Below are 21236 nucleotides of genomic sequence, written 5' to 3' on the forward strand. Positions count from 1 at the left end.
TTTTTTAATAGCTGTAGAATAAGAGAATAGAATGACAGAAATGAAATCGTTTTCATAGTAGATACAGGTGGAGTTTTGCAGGCACAAAGATGGACTTCATTGTCTGAAGATCACTCCTAACTCCAGAACTTCAACTCATCTTAGCCTTATGTATCTGAAGATCCAATAACTAACATGAGGTAGTTGATGAAACCACCCATATAAATAAACCCTTAAGATGCCTTTGGAAAATAGAAAAAGAAAAAGAAAAAAGAAAAACAATGTAAGAAAGTGTAGGAGTGCCTTCTCTTCAACATTTCTGAGAGAAGATGGGAGTTGAAAACCTCAAACGAAATGTTGCCCCAATCTCACTTGACTAATTTTAGTTATCTTGGTTCATGGCTATGATTCATCCCTAAAGCTGTGAATTGCTGAGGAGGAAGGAGAAAAAAATTGACTTAAATGTCAAAGAAGTAGGAACATAAATATAGTTTTCTTTTTTGAGGAACCAGAATTCCAGGATATGGGGATCTTTTTTCTTATGAGGGATGGAATACTTCAAACTTCTAGAAAAACAATGAACTCCAGTCAAAACATCATCAAGAAATTAAAGACAGAACTGATTATGAGTCATGTCATGTCTGAATTTTTGCCTCCATAGTTTATTTTCCTTTTCTTGTGTATCTCCTTAAATCCGGTTCAACTAGAAACCACTAATAATCCTATGGAATTGAAGATGATGGAGGTTTAATAGGTAGACTGGAATGATAAAGGAAACTCATAAAACAGTGAAAGAGAAATGACTGGAGGTAGGTAGATAATGAGAAATAATTCTGGGGAATGGGATGGCAGCACAGAGGAGAAAGACATGTTGGGATGTTGGTCAGATGTTCTCTTGCCTGCTAAAGAATAGGGGACAGCAGTTAGGCCTTTATTAGACATACAGTTGGCAAATATTTTTTCCTATTCTGTGGGTTGTCTCCCTGCTCTCTTGATGGCTTCTTTTGCTTTGCAGAAGCTCGTTAGTTTGATGAGATCCCACTTGTCTATCTTATTTCTTAAGGTATTGGCCTTTAGGGTTCTGAATAGGAATTGGTTGCCAGTTCCAATTTCCATAAAGGTGTCTCCTGTGTTTTCTAAGATTCTTATAGTTTGAGGTTTTACATTTAGGACTTTGATTCATTTAGAGTTAATTTTTGTGTATGGTGATATGTAGGGGTCCTGTTTCAATCTTCTGCATGTGGTCAGCCAGTTTTCCCAGCACCATTTACTGAATAGGTTCACCTCTCCCCAGTGGTTGTTGTTGGAGGCTTTGTCAAAGATGACAGAATCAAAGAACAGAGTACCATATGTTTTCACTCATAAGTGGACTTTGAACAATTATAATACTATGAGAAAGTGATTGGCAGTAATGGGAAACTGTCATGGGAGGGTGGGTGGGACTGCCAGTTGAGGGAAACTGCTAGGGGAGGGATGGCATGCCTCATCAACAAGGGTACCTGCATAATCACTGTTTGTATACCTAACCCTGAATTGTACCCCACATCTTTATAACGAAAAAGAAAAAGAAAAAGCCCCCAGGGCTGAACAAATATTAAAAAAAAAAAAAAAAGAATAGGAGACAGCAAAGAAGATTGGGTGAAACTCCATCATAAGTAGAGAAAAATGTTTTTCAGTGTACCAGGAGTCCCCTAGTTCACTGGCTGCCATTTTGAATTTCCGTAAGTGTAGAGCCCCTAACTTATACTTAGTTCACTAAGTACAATTTCACTGTCTGAATTAGCTGACCCTCTACCACCAGCCTAGCCACATCTGTATATTTGCTTCTTCCTGCTCTTAAAACTTCTGAGCAGTAAAAGAAATAAGAGGGCTGTAAAAATATGATCCAGGACATTAGAGAAAGATAATGTTGTGAGGAAGTCAGATGAGAAAGAAAGTTCCAGTGGTTTCAGAGGGATTCTCCACACCCCTGAAGCTATGAGAGTAGCCCCAAGGCACAATTGTGAGTGTTGATTTCTGTCCCTCCCCTGTCCTCAGCTACCTTCAGAGCACTCTCCTTACCCTCCTCTTGACTCTGCTCCTTTCTGTTGTCCTCTTACCTGGGCATTGCTGGGCATGGCAGCAGTCACTGCATCTTTTTAAAAAAATAATTAAAAAACATTTCAGCTAACTTTTTGGTTCACTGTAGAGAGGAGGTTTAGCCATGTTGCCCAGGCTGGTCTCAAACTCCTGGGCTCAGGCAATCCTCTCGCCTCAGCCTTCCAGAGTGTTAGGGTTACAGGTGTGAGCCATGCACCTGGTCAATCATTGTACCTTATCATCCAAGACCCAAGGTGTCATTCAATGAATGATGACCTAACAAGATACTCAGGAATTGGAAAGGATTCTGGAGGTCGTGAGTCTAAGTGACTTTCCTGACCACTGCGTTCCCTCTTTTCATCTATTGGAAGATATCACTTAACACGATGACCATGACTACCTATTATAGTTTCTAAGGAGAGATGTTTTAAGGTCTAAAGAAGGTTATTTGTCAAATGGGCCCTTGGCTACCTTCTTTCATACCACCTTGGCCCATTGCCTTTATTATAAATTCAGTTCTTTTCATGTAAACTTCTGAGCTTCTGCTAGGTGTGCCAAAGTGCATTGAAGACCTGTTTCTATTTTTTTATTTCCGTGATAGACTTGAAGCTTGTGTGGCCTTGTTACAGGTTTAATTGTATTCCCCTAGTAGATATGTTGGATTCCTAACCACCAGTATCTGTGAATATGACATTATTTGGAAATAAGTATATTTAATCAAGCCAAAGTTTGTAGTATTTTGTTGCTATGACAGTCCTAGAAAATAAATCCATGCAGTCATAAAGGGAAGAGGAGGAGCAACTGGAAGCCAAAGAAAAGAAAGGAGGACTTTTCTTCAGTTGGTTTACTAATGCGTTGTTAATTTTTGATTAATATGAGCTAGAGTGGTTCCACATGATCCCTTAAAAAAGAATTTATGAGGCGATGTCTCTGTCCAGTTCTTTAAAATACAATGTATTTTGCTATTTAAATACATTCTCATCACAGAGCAGTCAGCTGTTTTTCAATGTTCTTGTTTGATTAACAATCTGGTTTGTTTTCCTTAACTTGACTGTTTTGGTGTTTTCTGTTTTATTTATTTTGTCTTTTAATATTTTATTTAGTAGCATAATATAAGTGCATGAATAGTAATATGTATTTCATAAAAATATAGGATCAAAGGCACTTTAAAAATACTAATTATCTGTAATATATTTTTCAGGTCCAGATGGAATTCTCTCTATTTCCATGTTCCAAGGCTCTGATATACTCTCTATAAACAGTATTAAAAATTAAATCCAGTCTTGTTTAAAAGAATCTACTTCAGTGGTTTCCTTTATAATACTGTTCTCTGTTTACAAACAGCACAAATTAAGGTAAGGCCTACAGTAATGTGTTACATAACAACATTTCAATCAATGATGGCCTGTGTATATGATGGTGGCCCCATAAGATTACAATACTGTATTTTTACTGTACCTTTTTTGGGTTTAGATATGCAAATACCACTGTGTTACAGTTGCCTACAGTATTCAGTACAGTGATACGACGTACAGATTTGTAGTCTATACCATGTAGCCCATATGTGTAATGGGCTATGCCATTTGGGTTTATGTAAGTACATCCCCGTGGCATTCATTCAACAATGAAATTGCCTAATGACACACTTCTCAGAATGTGCCCTTTTCATTAAATGACTATACATATAATCACACATTTTTCAAAATAAAATCACTTTTAAAGTTTTACAGACTATAATATGTATTGAGTGCCCAAATTAAAAATTGTGTATCAAGAATCTTCCTTTACATATCATCCAATTTTCAAGCATGGACACATTCTACAAGCTTCACTAAGAAAATTTCCTCTATTATTTTACTCAATTATCTAAAAAGTTCAAGAATCTTTTACAGAAGAGTTTTCCTACATAATTAGTGGCTGAACAAATGACCAATCATTGGAATACATGGATGGTCTTATGGACCAGCAATCTTTATTCTTTTTTCAGAAACCATTATGGATTGTTTCAAAACCTTTGCCTTGGAGACTAGGGGTTCAGTTATGATCTAAGCAGAGCATATCTGGGTGTCCTTGTCTATGAAGGCACTGGGATATACAAATCAGATTCATTGTCAAAATCAATAGACCATTCAATGTGTTACCTCGCTCCACCTGTAAGATGTGTTTGCCCCTCTTGCTCTAGGAATCACACAATCTGATCCTGGTCAATAATGCAAGGAGCTGGACCATCAGAAGTGTTACTTACTTGAGTGTGGTGAGTTCTGTAAGGGATGGCTGAGTAGCCTTGAGATAGCTTTCTCTTCGTGCAGCAACTTTGGGAGAAGGCTTGGGACTTGTGTCTGAGTCTCCACTGTCTTCATCTCCCATGGCTTTGATATAGCTGCCACTCCGCATTCTTCGGCATGGAATTTCATCATCTTTACCTCGAGGGGTGTACCCTGTCCATTCATCTTGAGGAACCTATTCAGATATAAAACAGATGATTCACTTTCTATAAAATCCCACCTTTTTCTTTTCTTTTTCTTCTGTCTGTCCCTGGATATGTGTAACATAGATAATTATCTAAACTTTAGACATTAACCTTTCAATGTTAATGTAACCGGCTTGTTTTACTGTAATAGGCTTGAAAATATTTTGAATACATGCAAGTTACATCTCGATCTTTAAAACAACATGTATATTAGGAAAAATTAAAACCTTTGGCCCTGATCCATCTTTACTTCTTAGTTTTCTCATACTGGCAATAGTTAGGCTAGGCATAAGAATGCCATTCGAAGGGAGAGCAGTTTTATTTGATATTTTCAATGAATTGTATTCAATTGTCATTTAAGATTCAGGACTGTTTTTTGACTTATTTATGTCTCTCCCGAACCTTTCAACTTTACCATCTTGTATCCAATCACTCTTCCTTAATCAATGATCTATACCAGCTGTATTCACTTCCCAATCACCTATTCCTTCTGAACCTCTCTTAATTTAATAAGAGCATGAATAGTAATATGTATTTCATTCAGTCTCCATAGAGCAATTTGAAGCACTCCTTAACGATTTCCAGTGATCTACTCATGAAAGCTAATGGCGTGTTTTAATTTTTATTTTTGCTGGCTTCTGCACACATATACACATATACACATAAATAGCACCTCTTGTGAGCTTCCCCATTTTGGCCTTTCTGGCTGCGCTACTTACCTGGTATTGCCACTACTTATCTGAATTGTTCTTTGCCTCTTCTTACTCAAAATCCCCAATAGTGGTACAGCAAAAAGATAATGTTGTCAGTGCACCTGTTCCCCCCGCCCCAATCATTCCTTTTGAGTTCAGCAGGGCCTTGGGCTATGTTCCTGAAGACTTCTTTTTTGACTTTCTCTTCAGTTCCTCTTAGATTTTCCACTTCAACATGAACTCAACCTAGGATCTCACCTCTCCTCCATTTGGTAAAAGAAATGTGTAATGACCACTTTTTTTATCCACCAAGAAGTAACAAACAGCCTACAGTGCACAGAGCACCGCACAGGGCTTAATTAAAAGAAACTAAAAAAGGAGGAGGCTGGTTCCTGCCCTTAACATGCTTTTAACAGAGACAAGAAGACAAAGAATAAATAAATTTAGAAACTGTTTCAAATCAATATGTTAGTAAGTTTAAGATGTGGTGCCATAAGTGGAATACATACTGAAGAGACACTAAGAAACGGAAGTTATTAGTAATTGTGATGAGGAGGGAGTATCTGGAAGTGTTCCTTGGAATTAGCTAGGTTTGCAATGAGAAGATAAGTTAGTATTTAATATTTTGATGCTATTTACTGATTATCCCTGAACATAATATGATGCTATTTACCGATTATCCATAAACATAATATAACTATGCTGAGCAGTTTGCCTACAGGATTCTATTTCATCAATACAACATCCTTTATAACGTCCATCAAATTCAACTTTTTTTTTTTCCTCAGATGAGAAGCAAGAGCTCAGAGAGCTTAAGTAACTTGCCAAAGGATGCACAGCTAGTAAATGGCAGTGCTGGGGTTCAGAGTATTTTGGTTTAACTCTTAAGGTCAGGACTTCATTATAATTAATAACAAATAACTTTAAAATTGGAAGTGTTAAGAAAATTGTCCATAATGTCACACACACATTAGACATAAATTTCTAGATAGTATAGGTTCTAGGAAGTAAGAATAGCTGTCCTACTTAAAAAAACAAACAAACAGGACTCTTTCCTTCTTAAATGGTTAATTTATTCATATATTTTTAAAGTTTATACGTAGAAACATCGGAATGAAGCAATACTATTACCTATGAACTTGAAAACAGCAGTCCGTAGTTTCTAATTCTGAAAAGTACTAACAAAGATTAAGTCTCAGCATGTCTCTTTAACAAATTCTTACCTTGTGCTTCTGGTGTGCAGGTACTGTTCTAAGTGCTTATAAATGTTAGTTCATTTGACCCACACCATTGAGGGGTGGTATTATTATTATTCTTTCCATTTCACAGATGAGGAAACGAAGGTTATGTTACTCACCCAAGGTTACAGCTAAGAAGGGGTTGGGTTTCAACAAGGTAGTACCTGGGTCCCCATGTTGACCATTAGTTGATGCTGCCTCTCTTTTAGACTATGCTTTGGAGCACTTGCAGAACTGAACAATTATAGTCCATGACACCTTTGTAATTCATCACATTTGCTACATTTACACTTATTGCTACTGATTAATTATGCCAGTAGCAATGTGATGTTTTTACTTTTTTAGGTGAAAGCATCAAAATCACCACAGCAACAAAGATTTCTTAGGAAATTCTAAATGTTGAGAACAGTCTTGTTTTCCTTCCATCAGCAGGTGACTCACTGCATTGATATGCTCATGTTCAGAAATTCATTACAGGCTTAGCGATTACATTTTAGAAACTGACTTGGTATATAGCTGAGGGTCATAGATGGTGCACACTACACTTGCTGTTTCTCAGGACTGATGTGAAGTTCACGAGCATTGCTCCCTGGAATATGTCAGAGACTAGTAAACTGACTAGCTCATATCGTTTGTGAAACAAAACAGGGCAGGTCTCTGCTTAGGTGTTTTTTCAAAATTAATTTATGGTAGAAATCGGGTTTATACTAGAAACAGTCTGTAATTGTTGCTAAGGAAACCAGCTGAGAAACCTCTCAATCATACTTTTCAAATGATAGCAGCTAAGAGGTTGTACGGAAGTGACTTCCATTAGAGTGGAATTTGAATATTAATACATTATTCACATACCTAAAGGTACTATACAAGATTACCATAAAAATAATACAGAAATCAGTTCTAGGAAAAATGTAAAGACACAGAAAATCAAGATCTTGGAGAAGAAAAACACTTTTGCTGAACTATAAGGGCCAGCACAATTGCTATAATTGAGCCAGTTTTTATATTTAGTTTCTTAAAAGCTAAAGTGAAAGGGAGATGTTACTCAGGCACACAGTTTTAGAAGGAAGAATGCCAGTTTGTAAGGGGCCCAAAGAGTGAAATGTTCCCTTTTGATCTGATAAAAGGACGATTATGTGACGGTAGCTGCTATTGTGAGTTGCTCAGAGGTTGCTGGGTCTTTCCACTTCAGTTGCACAGAGAGAAAAAATTTAGGAAAATCCAATGAAAAGGTTAACCTTGCAACTATCTGAGAAAAGTCTTCATTATTACTGGTGATAGCAGTTTAAGGGTTGAAAATCTTTGTAAGAAGGAAAAACTGGAACAGAAAGAGCCCAGGTCCTTGTTGATGTCAGGCTGGCAGGATGTCCGGTGTGCCTACACCAGCTTAGGAGATAGTGGACCCAACAGGTATAATGAAATAATAATAATAAAAGCAATATCATACAGGCCAGGGTCTGCACTAGTTATGGATTAGAAACAAAAGGATTATTTGTTTCTTAATCCTTATGCTTAAGCATTAACACTCCAATAGAGATCTTAATTTTTTGATAACACAAAATGAAGATTAGAGTGCATTTTCTATTTCAGATATAGCTCGTCCATAACTTAAACCACATGTCATCGTTAAGAAATCCCGAAGACCTGCTCTTGACTAAGAAATGACCATAGTCAAGTGCTATCATCCAGTCATTACAAGATGAGGATGCTTTCTGAGTGGAAATGGTGTCATGTGCACTGAATGATGGGCCCTTATATTGAAGGCTAGAGTCTATGCAGTCACAGAGCAGGAGGAAAATAAAACACCACTTTTTGGGGCATGCTTACATTTTCTGTCCCCGTTCTGCATCCCTCCCTTATCCCTTTCTGCAAGTGTTTTTTGATTGTTTATTTGCCAGCCATGGCCTGGGTGCCAGCAGTGAACAGTACAAATGTTGATCCCATTCCGTGTAATTTACATTCTAGAAGCAGAGCTGGAAGAAATAGATAATAGACAAGCCCACTGATAAATGAACAAGATAATTTCAGAAAGCATAAATGCTATGAGGAAATGAGATGAGGAACTGTGCCAAGGTAGCCAGAGGAGGGTTGCTTTAACTTGTTCTTTAGAGAAGCCACCCTGAGGAGGTAACATCTGAGAAGAGATTTGATGACCAATGAAGCCAGCCTTGGGAAGATCTGGAGGGAGAGCTTCTAGGCAGAAGGGTCAGTCAGAGCAAAGGCTGTAGAGTAAGAATAAGTTGGGTGTAATGAAAGCTCTAGGAATGAAAATGCCAACCTGGTCAGAGACCACTGAGCAAGGAGAAATAATATGAGGTGATGCTAGGGGGACTAGGTCACATAGGGGCGTGTAAGTTCACCTCAAATCTTCCTTAAAGTTGAACTCAACTCTTCCAAAGCTCCTTCCAACTTCTCCAGCCTAAGTTGATCTTTTGCTTTATGAAATTTATAGCATGCACTATCCATATAAGGAGTCACTGAATTATAGCTTACAGACTAAATTTGATCTACTGTCTGTTTTTGTAAATAAAGTTTTATTGGTACTCAGCATGCCCATTCATTGGATGTTGTCCATGGCTGTATCTGAGCTATAAGGGTAGAACTGGATGGTAATGATGGAGACTATATGGCCCACAGAAAATTATGACAAACATGTGATCTAAATAAGTATTGAGCACTTATCTGCATAATTACAAAACATGTTTTATAGACACTCCTTGTTCTTTGCATTTTTGTTTCATCTCTCCAGATACTCTGTAAGCTCAATGAAATTGGGAGAAACAGTACTGCTGAAGGGTTAGAGGGGTGGGTTCTGCAATTAGAATGCCCAGGCTTGAATTCCAGCCGGGCAGTTTACTAGGTACATCCTTGGGCAAGCTAATTAACTTATCTGTGCTCCACTTTCCTATGCTGTAGAATTATGTGTGAATTACATGAGGTAGTGCCCACAAGCACACAGGAAATGCTTACTAAAGGTCTTTTTTTGGTAGAGTCCTGCACTACTCACAGCCCTGAGCTGTGTCACTGAGCACACAGATGCTCCCTGAAAGCGGATGACTTGGGCTTTCCAAGAAGACTCTAATGCCTGCTTTTCAATTTTCTTTGGTAATGGAGGGGCAGGCATCATTGAAATATATTAAGCAAAAGCCTAAATTCCTAATATACTGTCTATGTTCATCATTTTAAAGCTAGAATTCCCTATCAGAAACTACTCCACAGCGTTCTGTCCTGGGGACTCATCTCTATTCTGGAGGACCATGGGGGAGCCTGCAGTTCTTAGGCCATGCTGAGCAAGCCAGTTTGCCTGGTTTCCCAGTGATTTGATTGCAGATACCTCCTTTTGGTTCCAAAAGCAGAAACCTTAGAAAAAAAGAAACCTCCATGGAAATTTTTTTTTTTTTGATCTGGAGAAAATATTTTTGGAAGAAACATTTCCCCTAGACCTATGCACTCCAGACGTGTGAGGACTGTCAAGGCCAGTAGCTGGGGTCAGGAGAGCTCTGGGCTGCATGATGGCTCTGCTCTGTCAAGTTCATAGTCACGGAAGTGGAGGAGACCAGGCTGGAAAAGGTGAAAGGGGGTCAGCTTCTTACTGTTCATCTATTCCTAGGGCCTAGGACAGTTTCTTTCACTCACTGTGCATGACCTTGGATAAGTCACTTCTTTGATTCAGTTTCACCATCTACAAAGTGGGAATGATAACAGATGTATAATAAATAGGGATAATGTATGTGAATACAGTGTATGAACTTCAAAGCACCATAAAAATATGACAATAAATGTCAAAAACTGTGTCTCTCTGTGGCAACCTTTTTTTTTTTTTTTTTGAATCAGGGTATTTTGGTGTTACACAGGCTGGTCTTGAACTTCTGGGTTCAAGTGATACTCCCACCTCGGCCTTCTGAGTAGCTGAGACACACCACTGTGCCTGGCTTTCTTCATGGCTACTTTTAAAGTGTATGGTCAACTGTAGAAATCTTGGGGATTAAAAAGCAGTGGCAGCTGGGCTCAGTGTCTCAGCCTGTAATCCCATCACTTTGGGAGGCTGAGGCGAGTGAATTGCCTGAGTCTGCGGGTTCAAGACCCGCCTGGGCAACTTGGTGAGACCTCATCTCTACAACAAATAAAAAATTAGCTCGGTGTGGTAGCACGCACCTGTAGTTCTGGCTACTTGGAAGGCTGAGGCAGAGGGATTGCCGGAGCCCAGCAGGTCAAAGCTGCGGTGGCCGGGAGTGTGCCACTGCACTCTAGTCTGGGCGACAGAGTGAGGCTCCAACTCAAAAAAAAAAAAACAAAAAAAGCAGTGGCATTTTAGCAGGCTGCCATCTTTCTATTCATTAAATATCCTAGTATAAGAGTATAAATGCAAATAGACTAGGAAATTATATGCAAAAATGTACACATTTCTTCTATGATAAGAAAATGGCTCTTCTAAATTGGCTCATTGGTACAACAAGGTATTTAATCTCTCTTCCAGGGCCTTTGGAAGTGGACTCTCTTTTGGTGCTGGCATTGCTTCCTCCCTTAGGTGTCCCCATACTCAGGTGAAGGAGAAACACACTGGATCGGGGAGGTCTGGGAGCTAAAACTATAATGAGCTAGGGGTTCTTAAGGAAACTTTCTTTCAGGGAACCTTGAGAAGTTGTCTCATTCAAAACAATAACTTCTGTTCTGAATGTGTCACCACTTAGTGGATTTCTCTGGGCTCTATCCCCACTTAGTTAATAAAGTTCTCATTTGCAATAGACAGGTGCTCTTTTACCCCTTTTCAGATATCCTCTAAGATGAGATACTGCATTTTACTTCATTTAAGATACTAATGCAATTGCCCCCCATTTTTTTGTGCTACTAAAAAAAAGTAAGAAATCTCATTGATTAAATTCTAACATTCATAAATGCATCTCAATAGCAGAGATGCCAAAACATGGAAATTATGAGTCTTAGAATCAATTAAACCCCTTTAAAAATATGTATGAAAAGAATAACAACAATTAGATGTATTCTGGGATGTAATTATAGACCTTGAAGTTCATATTTGTAGTGATTAAGTTAATAATAACAATTAGCATTCATCCGTGTCATGCTTTTGAAAAAAAATTCACATGTCTCATGATCCTTATAACTATCTTGAAAGATAGAAGAGTAAATATTATAACCTCAGTTTGTCAATTAGAGAAACTGAGGTCCAGGGAGGTGAGTGACTAATGTGAGATAACACCGTGCCAAAGTCGGGGTCTGCCATTCACAGTCTAGGAATATCCCAGCCCCCTTATTCATACATGTCTTCTGATATATCTTTTGGGTAACAATTTTTATTTTATGATGAACAACAGTACATGTATTTTAGATGAGAAAACAGCTTCATAGGCATGTAAGGTCTGTCTGGAGGAAATGCATTAATAAACAAGTAATGGGTTCCATGCCTTGAAATATAAGCTACAAGAAACACTACTTCAGAGATGGGAAGGCTCTCCCGATGCACACGTGGCTTGAGAGCTCTGTTTGGGCTGGGCTGTAGTTATTGAAGTGTAACCAACTAGTAGATAGAGTCAGATGTTCTGTGCTGATGATAAGCTGAGAGAGAATGGTTGAGCAATGAAGCCATGTGTGTGTGAGTCCTTGAGAGTGGATTGCCTCCGGATGGGAAGTTGAATGGTGAGGTTTGGAGTAATGAAAATGCGTGAGATTTGGGGAAATCTGAGAGCCACAAAAGGAATGAAGACACTTAGAAAGCTGGGACAGCTGAAATGGATCATATGTCCTGAAAGTACACAAGACCAGTGCAATCCTGTGATTGCAGAGATTTGGCAGGAGTAATGAACCTACAGTTTAAGGTGGCGTAACAAGCAAAGTCCTGTTTCATCAGGAACCAAATAAGTTGGGAGAAAAAACTTAGGCGTTTGGTCGATTAGGGAGAAATAAAGACAATGTTGCAAGGAAGAGCAGTGATTAAATGGTGGGCATCAATAAGAAGTTTATATTAGCACGGCTACCCCTAAGTAGCTGTCGATTTCTTCCCAAGCTCAGAATATTTCAATGAAATCAACCAGGTAAATGAAGAAGGTGCTTGGCTATGACTGACAGGGCAACCTATTTGGCTCTTCCTGTGCCTGAGGAGGGGTAAATAGGAGAAGAGAGCCTGTATTACGAAAGGAGAGCTGGGGATTTGACATTTGTGAAAAAATTTGACAATAATCTCAAAGGGCTGGCAGCAGTGCCGGTGTTACTTTATTTTAATCCTTCCAGCATGCCTACGAAATAGGCATTACTAATTCTGTTTTATTGCTGCAAAACTGAGGATTAAAATGGTGAAATGACTTGCCCAAGGTCATAATAACTAGTAGAAGTCTACATCTGTGACACCAAATTTTTAAAATAATATTGCTCTGCCTCTGATGAATCCATGATGATTGAATAGAATGAACAAATGCATTTAAAAAAAGAAAAGAAAGAATGAATGGGGTGCACGCTCTCACTCAGCAGTACTGTTTTTCAGGAAAATGAAATGTAACTGTTAAAATAAGCAAAAATATTGTCTTGTGACTAATTTTCCAGCACTGCTGAAAGAGGGTTCAAAATAATAACTACTTAGAATAATTATGAAGTGAAACAGCATTTGCTGTTTCCCAGTTCCGGGGTTCCCTTACCAGCTGTTGTTTGGAGTTGCTGCTTACACAAAAATGGACAGTTTTGGGATGAGGGGCACGGGTGTCTAGAAAACTTGCAGGACAACCACACCTTTAAGGGTGGCTTTGGAGACTGGCGAGCATCCCAACTGCGTCTGAGCATTTGTAAGATGGCTCCGTCCTGGATGTCAAGTTCCTGCCTACAGCTTAGTAGAGAAATGGCTGTAATGTGTTGACCTTCTAAGCACTTTTAGTGGGCTCTCAGATTCCCTACTCACTCGGCTCCTTCGCATCTTCTTTGCAGCTGGGAGAACTGCTTTTCTGCTCCACACAGCTTTCACCTTGACAAATGCGACTTGGCTTAAATGTCCCTGTAGCCTTTTTAGCTTGCTCTTCCCAAAGCAAAAGCAGAAAAAAAAGAGCAAGAATAGGAAAATTACAATCATGCACCGTGCAGATCCCTAGGTATGATTGTCGCTTCCCAGTCAGATGATCTCCCTGGCAACCGCCCTTTCTAACTCCCCTGGAAGCCTGAAACTGGTGTAAAAAACTTAATTTGCTTCAGGTTGCTTAAAATTACCTTTTAAGGACAAGAGTAAATACCTACCTCGTTTAAAACAGAGTTTATATCCTGTGCCACAGCTCCATCCAAATAACGTTTTTAAATGCTCTAGAAAGAATAGAACTTTGTAAACCGTGATATGTAATGGTGATTTGCTCACCATGACCCTATGGAATTATTTTCAGCCTTGAATTTATAGGTATCCACAGGGTACCATAGAAGGTGCTGGGTAAAAACACTAATGGCATTTTATAAAACATAGTCACTGGTCTTACATGAGTTTATAAGTTTTGAGTGGAACAGGCAAATATGGAGGATGGATGAAAGAAAAGGGTAAAAAATAGCTTTAAAGTAAGTCAAGCTGAGTTGTGTATTAAATCTCAGCACCTCTGAATTACCTACTGGGTTTGGAGTTTGTTTCCATAAACCCTCTTCCCCGGTGGCACAACTGTTCCTTTGGGGTTGAACATATGTGTGTGAAATGTGAGTGCCACTGATAAACGGCCTTGCAGGAGAATGGCAGAGGGGCTGGGTCTACGGTTTCCGGAGGACAGGAGAAGGCATGGGCCTTTTGGGACCAGTAGAAAATGCTATTGAGGCCTGGGCATGGTGGCTCACGCCTGTAATCCCAGCATTTTGTAAGGGAGAGGCAGGAGGAGCTCTTGAGACCAGGCATTTGAGACTGGCCCAGGCAAGACAGAGATCTCCCTATCTCTAAAAGAAAACAAAAAAATTAACTGGGCTTGGTGGTGTGTGCCAGTAATCCTAGGTACTTGGGAGTGTGACATCAGCCTGGATATATAGCAAGACCCTGTCTCAAAAAATAATTACAAAAAATAGTAACTAAGATACTAGACTTTAATATGATATAAGGTCAGAAGGAGGAATAAATTTTATTGATTGTTCGCCCTTTGTTTGAATTATAGTGGACATGTATGGGTTTTGCTACCCAGTTCTACTTCTAGTTCTTGTAATAATATCTTCCTGATTTTGTTTTGGGAAATCCTTCCTCCCCCACTCAAGGTTCATGTGTTTCAGGAGTAGCCCAGGAGCTGGGCTAAGATAATCAGCACATCGCATTCCTCAGCTTCACTGCCTGGCTCAGGATGGAGTTTGTGATCTAAGCCTCTTCAATCATTAAGGATCTCTAGATCTATACATGGAATGCTGGGACAAAGATATTTCCTCTCTCACTGAGTACATTAATAGGGACACATGCAACCCTAGGACCTGCTGGTAGCCATTTTATAATCTCTAACACACAAACATTTTTTCATGTAACACGAAATCTAATGTTGTTATTGATCCCATTATAAAGTCAAGAAAATCAAGACTTAGTGGAATTAAATAACTCACACTACATGTTTTAGCTAGTCAGAATTAAAATTAAATTTCAATTAAAATGAAAATTTCGCCTTACTCAAATTTCAATGTTCTTTTGATCATACCAGGCTGCTCCCTATAAGAGTTTCAAAATTTAGTTATTTTCCATTAAACATAAAACTCAAATGTAAAGTTACTGAAAGATACAATGCTGTAGCATTTTGAAAATTTTAAACTAACAGTGAGTATCAGATGCTTGGAAGAACCAAAAAAACCTTAATGATCACAGACTACCCATCACCCAGCAGTTATAGTTGGCTACACGTTCTAGTGAAATACAAGGAAGGATGAAAACATCTTAAAAGAGTTCAAAATAAAAGAGTTCACTCTTTTAAGATGTTTTCAGCCTTCCTTGTATTTCACTAGAATGTGCAACCAACTATAACTGCTGAGTGATGGGTAGTTTGTGGTCGTTAAGGTTTTTTTGGTTTTTCAAGCATCTGATACTGTTAGTTAAGAATCTTGGATTTGGAGTCGATCATACTCAGTGATTTATCACAGAAACAAAGAACTGAGTTCCATATGTTCTCACTCATAAGCTGACCTTGAACAATATAATGCTATAAGAAAGCGATTGGTAGTAGTGGGAAACTGTCAGGAGAGGAGGGTGGGGTGGGATTGGCACTTTTGGGAAACTGCTAGGGGAGGGAGGGGCACACTTCATCAACAAGGGTACCTGCATGATCAATGTTTATATACCTAACCCTGAATTGTACCCCACATCTTAATAATAATAATAATAATAATAATAATAATAATAAACAATTCAAGATAAAAACAACAGAGGTTTAGGTCTATGGTAAATATTTTGTATTTATTTCCACTGACTACACAGGAGATAAGCTAATTTAGAACCTTTTCTTAGTTTTCACTGTGATTGTTCACTTTCTACCTTTTTGGAGGCCTATATGCTGGTCTGAAATGACTGACTGAGCCACTGTAGTTTTCCATTCTGTTATAGTCACTAGTATGCTGGAGCCTGTCCACCGTATTTCATGTGGTTGTTTTGTGGCTATAATTCTGAATTCCAAACATTGAATACCCAGAGGCAAACTAGAACTCTGTGTCTGATGTTCAGAATCAGAGATGTGGGTAGAAGGCCCATGATCTTCCTCTTGGGGTTCATAGAAGCCCAGATGTAGGAACATCATTCATCAGAATTAATATTTGGAGTTGACCAAAAGTTGAGAAATATCTCAGCACATCTGTCTGTTGCTACTCACACCCCAACTACTTGTCAAATTTGTATGAGTGTGACTTTTTTTTAACCTAGAACTTAAAGTCTGATTATCATATAATGAACCAACAGAAGTTATTTTTCAAATGCTTATGAGTATAGATCTTTACCTTGGAACTTAAAGTCTGATAATCTTATTATTAACAAATGGTTCATCTAGTTTAGAGTCATAAAATATCAAGTCAGTCATCTCAGGTATTAACATCAATTTAAAAATCATGAGTTTTGAAATAAATTTCAGTAAATCTTTTTCTTTAGTTTATTACTAATTTTAAAATACTAAGTTTCTCAAATGAGACTATACATGATTATACTTGTGAATCATTAACTTAGCTATTTGACATTTATAAACAAACAAAAAACCTGATAGATTTAAAAAGAGATGCAATTTAAAATTTCCTGCTATTCCCTTAAGATTGAAATTCTGTCGTGCACCTTCTCAGACCACAGTGGGATAAAAATAAATATCAATACCAACAAAGCTCCCCTAAAACCCACAAAGACATGAACACTAAACATCATGATGTTAAACAACTCCGGGGTCAATGCAGAAATCAAAACAGAGATTAAAAGATACCTGGAAACAAATGAAAACAAAGAAACATCTTACCCAAATCTCTGGGATGCCATGAGAGTAGTCCTAGAAGGGGAATTCATATCTCTATGAACACACATGAAGAAAATGGAAGGATCACAAGTTAATAGCCTAACAAATCACCTAAGGAAGCTGGAAAAGCAAGACCACAAAACTCCTAACTTCTGGAGAAGTATCCAGATCACAAAATAAAAGCCCAAATTTGGGATATAGAAGACAAAAATATAATACGAAAAATCAATGAAGTCCAAAACTGGTTTATTGAAAGGATGAACAAGATCGATGGACCTCTAGCTAGACTGACCAAGGAAAAGAGAGAAAAAGTCCAAATAAACACAATCAGAAATGCAAAAGATCAAGTCACAACTGACCCTGAAGAAATACAAAAGATGATCAGAGATTACTATGTACACCTGTGTGGAAACAAACTCGAAAACCTAAATGAAATGGAGGCGTTTCTTATATCACACAACCTCTCTAGGTTGAAACAAGAAGAAATGGAGACCAGATGACATTCTAGCAGAATTCTACAAAACATACAAGGAGGAGCTGATACCAATTCTATTGAAAGTATTCCAGGCAATTGAGAAAGATGGAATTATCCCCAAATCATTTTATGAAACTAACCTCATTCAAACTGGGTAAAGATCCGGTTGATACCCAAATCAGGTAAAGATCTAACAAAGAAAGAAAACTACAGGCCAATATCCTTGATGAACATAGATGCTAAAATTCTCAACAAGATTCTAGCAAACCTGATTCAACAACACATCTCAAAAATGATCCACCGTGACCAAGTAGGCTTCATCCCTGGGATGGAGGGCTGGTTCAACATCCACAAGACCATAAACATAACTAAATACGTCAACAGATGTAAAGACCAAAGCCACATGATTATATCATTCAATGTGGAAAGAACTTTTGATAAAAGCCAGCAGCCCTTCTTGATAAAAACCCTCAAACATATAGGCATAGACAGAACATACCTCAAAATAGTAAGAGCCATCTATGAGAAACCCACAGCCAACATACTGCTAAACAGACAGAAATTGGAACCATTTCCTCTGAAAACCAGAACAAGACAAGGATGCCCACTCTCGCCCCTTGTGTTAAATATAGTATTGGAAGTCCTAGCTAGAGCAATCAGACAAGAGAAAAAGAGGAAAAGGGGAAGTTAAACTATCCCTCTTTGCAGATGACATGATCCTACACCTTGAAAACCCAAGAGAATCTGCCAGAAACCTCCTTGCACTGATAAAGGACTTTGGCAAAGTCTCAAGGTATAAAATAAATGTGCAAAAGAGAGTCTCATTCCTATACACCAACAATAAACAAACAGAAACCCAAATAAAAAGCACAATCTCATTCATAAAAACCACAATAAAAATAAAATACCTTGGCATCTTTCTAACCAGAGATGTGAAAGACCTTTACAATGAAAACTACAAAACACTGCTCAAAGAAATCAAAGATGACACAAACAAATGGAAAAATATTCCATGCTCATGGATTGGAAGAATCAACTTTTTTTTTTTAACTTTAAAATTTTTCATTTTATGCTGGGCTCGGTAGCTCAGCCTGTAATCCCGCGCTTTGGGAGGCCAAGGTGAGTGGATTGCCCTCCTGGGCAACTTGGCGAGACCTCATCTCTACAATAAATCAAAAAATCAGCCAGGCATGGTAGCATGCGCCTGTAGTTCCGGCTACTCGGAAGACTGAGGCGGAAGGATCGCCGGAGCCCAGCCGGTCCAGGCTGCGGTGGCCGGGAGCAGCCACTGCACTCCAGTCTGGGTGACAGAGTGAGACTACAACTCAAAAAAAAAAAAAAAATTTTTTTTTCATTTTAAAGATGTGGGATACAATTCAGCATAGAATCAACATTGTTAAGATGTTCATTCTACCCAAGGCAATCTACAGATTTAAAGCAATACCCATTAAATTACCAACAGCATTCTTCTCAGACCTGGAAATGACAACATAGGAATTCACATGAGAACATAAATGACCACGAATAGCCAAAACAATTCTCAGCAAAACAAAACAAAAAACAAAGCAAGAGGTATCATGCTCCCAGACTTTAAACTTTATTATAAAGCTACAGTAATCAAAGCAGCCTGGTATTGGTACAAGAGCAGGCATATGACCAATGGAACAGGATAGAGATTCCAGAAGCAAAACCTCAATTTCTCAACCAACTCTTCTTTGACAAAACCTCCACCACCAACCAATGGGGAGAGGAGAACTACGGTAAATGGTGCTGGGAAAACTGGTTAACCACCCTACCTATCACCATACACGAAAGTCAGCTCTAAGTGGATCAAAGACCTAAACATAAAACCTCTAACTGTGAGAACCTTAGAAAATACAGGAGACACCCTTATGGAAATTGGAAATGGCAACCAATTCCTGTTCAAAACCCCAAGTGCCCATGTCAGAAGAGATAAGGTAGACAAGTGGGACCTCATCAAACTGACAAGCTTCTGCAAAGACAAAGAAACCATCAGTAGAGCAGGTAGACAGTCCATGGACTGGGAAAAAATATTTGCCAACTGTATATCTGACAAAAGCCTTACATCTAGGATCTATAGGGAACTCAAATGTGCCAAAACAAAACAAAACAAAACAAAAAAACCAGCTCCATTACCAAGTGGGCAAAATATATGAATAGGCACTTCTCTAAAGAAGACATACAAACAGCCAACAGATACATCAAAAAAAGCTCAGCCTCACTAGTCATCAAAGAAATGCAAATTAAAATCATACTGAGATACCACCTAACTTCAGTCAGGATGGCCATCATCAATAACTCAAAAAACAACAGATGCTGGAGAGGATGCAGGGAAAAGGGAACACCTACACTGTTGGTGGGAGTGTAAGCTAGTATAACCTCTGTGGAAAACAGTTTGGTGATTCCTAAAAGATCTAAAAATTGACTTTCCATATTACCTTGCAATCCCCCTATTGGGAATATACCCAGAGGAATTCAAATCACTCTGTGAAAAAGATAACTGCACACACATGTTTAGTACAGCATTGTTCACAATAGAAAAAACATGGTACAAACCGTGCTGCCCATCAAAAGAGGACTGGATAAAAATATGTGGTACATATACACAATGGAATATTACATGGTCATAAAGGACAAAATTATGAACTTCACAGCAATTTAGATGGACTTAGAGTCTATAATACTGAGTGATCTATCACAGAAACAAAGAACTGAGTATCACATGTTCTCACTCATAAGTGGACGTTGAACAATGATCATAATACTATAAGAAAAGAATTGTCAGTAGTGGGAAATTGCCTGGGGGGAGGTTGGGATTGGCAATAGATGGATTCTACTGGGGGAGGGGGCATACCTCATTAACAAGGGTACCTGCATAATGAACATTTGTATACTTAACTCTGAATTGTACCCCACATCTTCAAAATTAAAAATTAAAAAAAAAAAATTCCTGCTTTTCATCATGATCGTCTGATTGCTACTGCATCTTAGTGCTGTTTGGATTTTTTTATTCCATGCTACATTCACAACTGAAAGTATACTGCATTCAAATGGGCCTAAAGAGAATCTTCCCATACTGAATCCTTGCCACGCTCATTCAATGAAACCATCAAACTACTACATGAATATGGTTCCTTTTTCTTTTTTTTTTTGAGTCCTGGTTTCACTCTGTCACCCAAGCTGTGGCATGATCATGGCTGCCTCGACTTCTTCCCACCTCAACCTCCTGAGTAGCAGGGACTACAGATGCATCCTTATGCCTGGTTAATTTTTAAAATTAAAAAAATTTTTTTGCCCAGACTGGTCTTGAACTCCTGGGCTCAAGCCATCCTCCCGTCTCAGTCTTCCAAAATGTTGGGATTACAGTGTGAGCTACCACACCCAGCTGGTTTTTGATATCTAGAAAGAACTAAAGAATATTTTGGAGTCCTTATGCACACGTGTGATACAAAATTCTACTCTAATATGATCTTATGGTGAAGTTGCCTCTTAAGAATGTAGACTTCAAGCTATGTTTTAACTCACTTTTTGTAGCCAGTAAGATATTGAGAACTAACAGGGGCTGTCACACAAACATGTGTACAGATGAGTACGATACCCTCAATAGCTATTTGAATCAGAATTTCCAAGCTACCTTAAGGTCATCGAAATGAAATGTTCCAACTAGAGTGCTCACGATAGGATTCTGAGGCAAGTTTTCTTAGATCAGACTTAATTATGGAGTTCTGTTCCTTCACCCTACACTGATTATTTAGTGGCCAAGCTGCAGTTAAAAGTGTTATGTCTTCTATGACTTTATCAAAATACTTTACAAGTATTCATTCCCTCGTTCAACACATTTTTTTTTTTTTTTTTGAGTCGGAGTCTCCC

The 21236-nt window shown here is 38.4% G+C and overlaps 1 protein-coding gene across 10 annotated transcripts in view; it reads right to left on the minus strand.

Moving 5' to 3' along the window:
- DLGAP1 (DLG associated protein 1) overlaps window positions 1–21236 on the minus strand; it is a 399852-nt gene that overhangs the window by 315898 nt on the left and 62718 nt on the right. For all 10 annotated transcript variants that reach the window (XM_008056910.1, XM_008056911.1, XM_008056909.1 and 7 more), the window contains exon 2: window positions 4304–4518. In XM_008056910.1, coding sequence (XP_008055101.1) covers window positions 4304–4518 — 215 coding nt within the window. The remainder of the gene's footprint in view (window positions 1–4303; window positions 4519–21236) is intronic.

Source organism: Carlito syrichta, unplaced genomic scaffold, assembly GCF_000164805.1.
Source record: "Carlito syrichta isolate Samal-C Ts95f unplaced genomic scaffold, Tarsius_syrichta-2.0.1 Scaffold302576, whole genome shotgun sequence".
Lineage (NCBI taxonomy): Eukaryota > Metazoa > Chordata > Mammalia > Primates > Tarsiidae > Carlito > Carlito syrichta.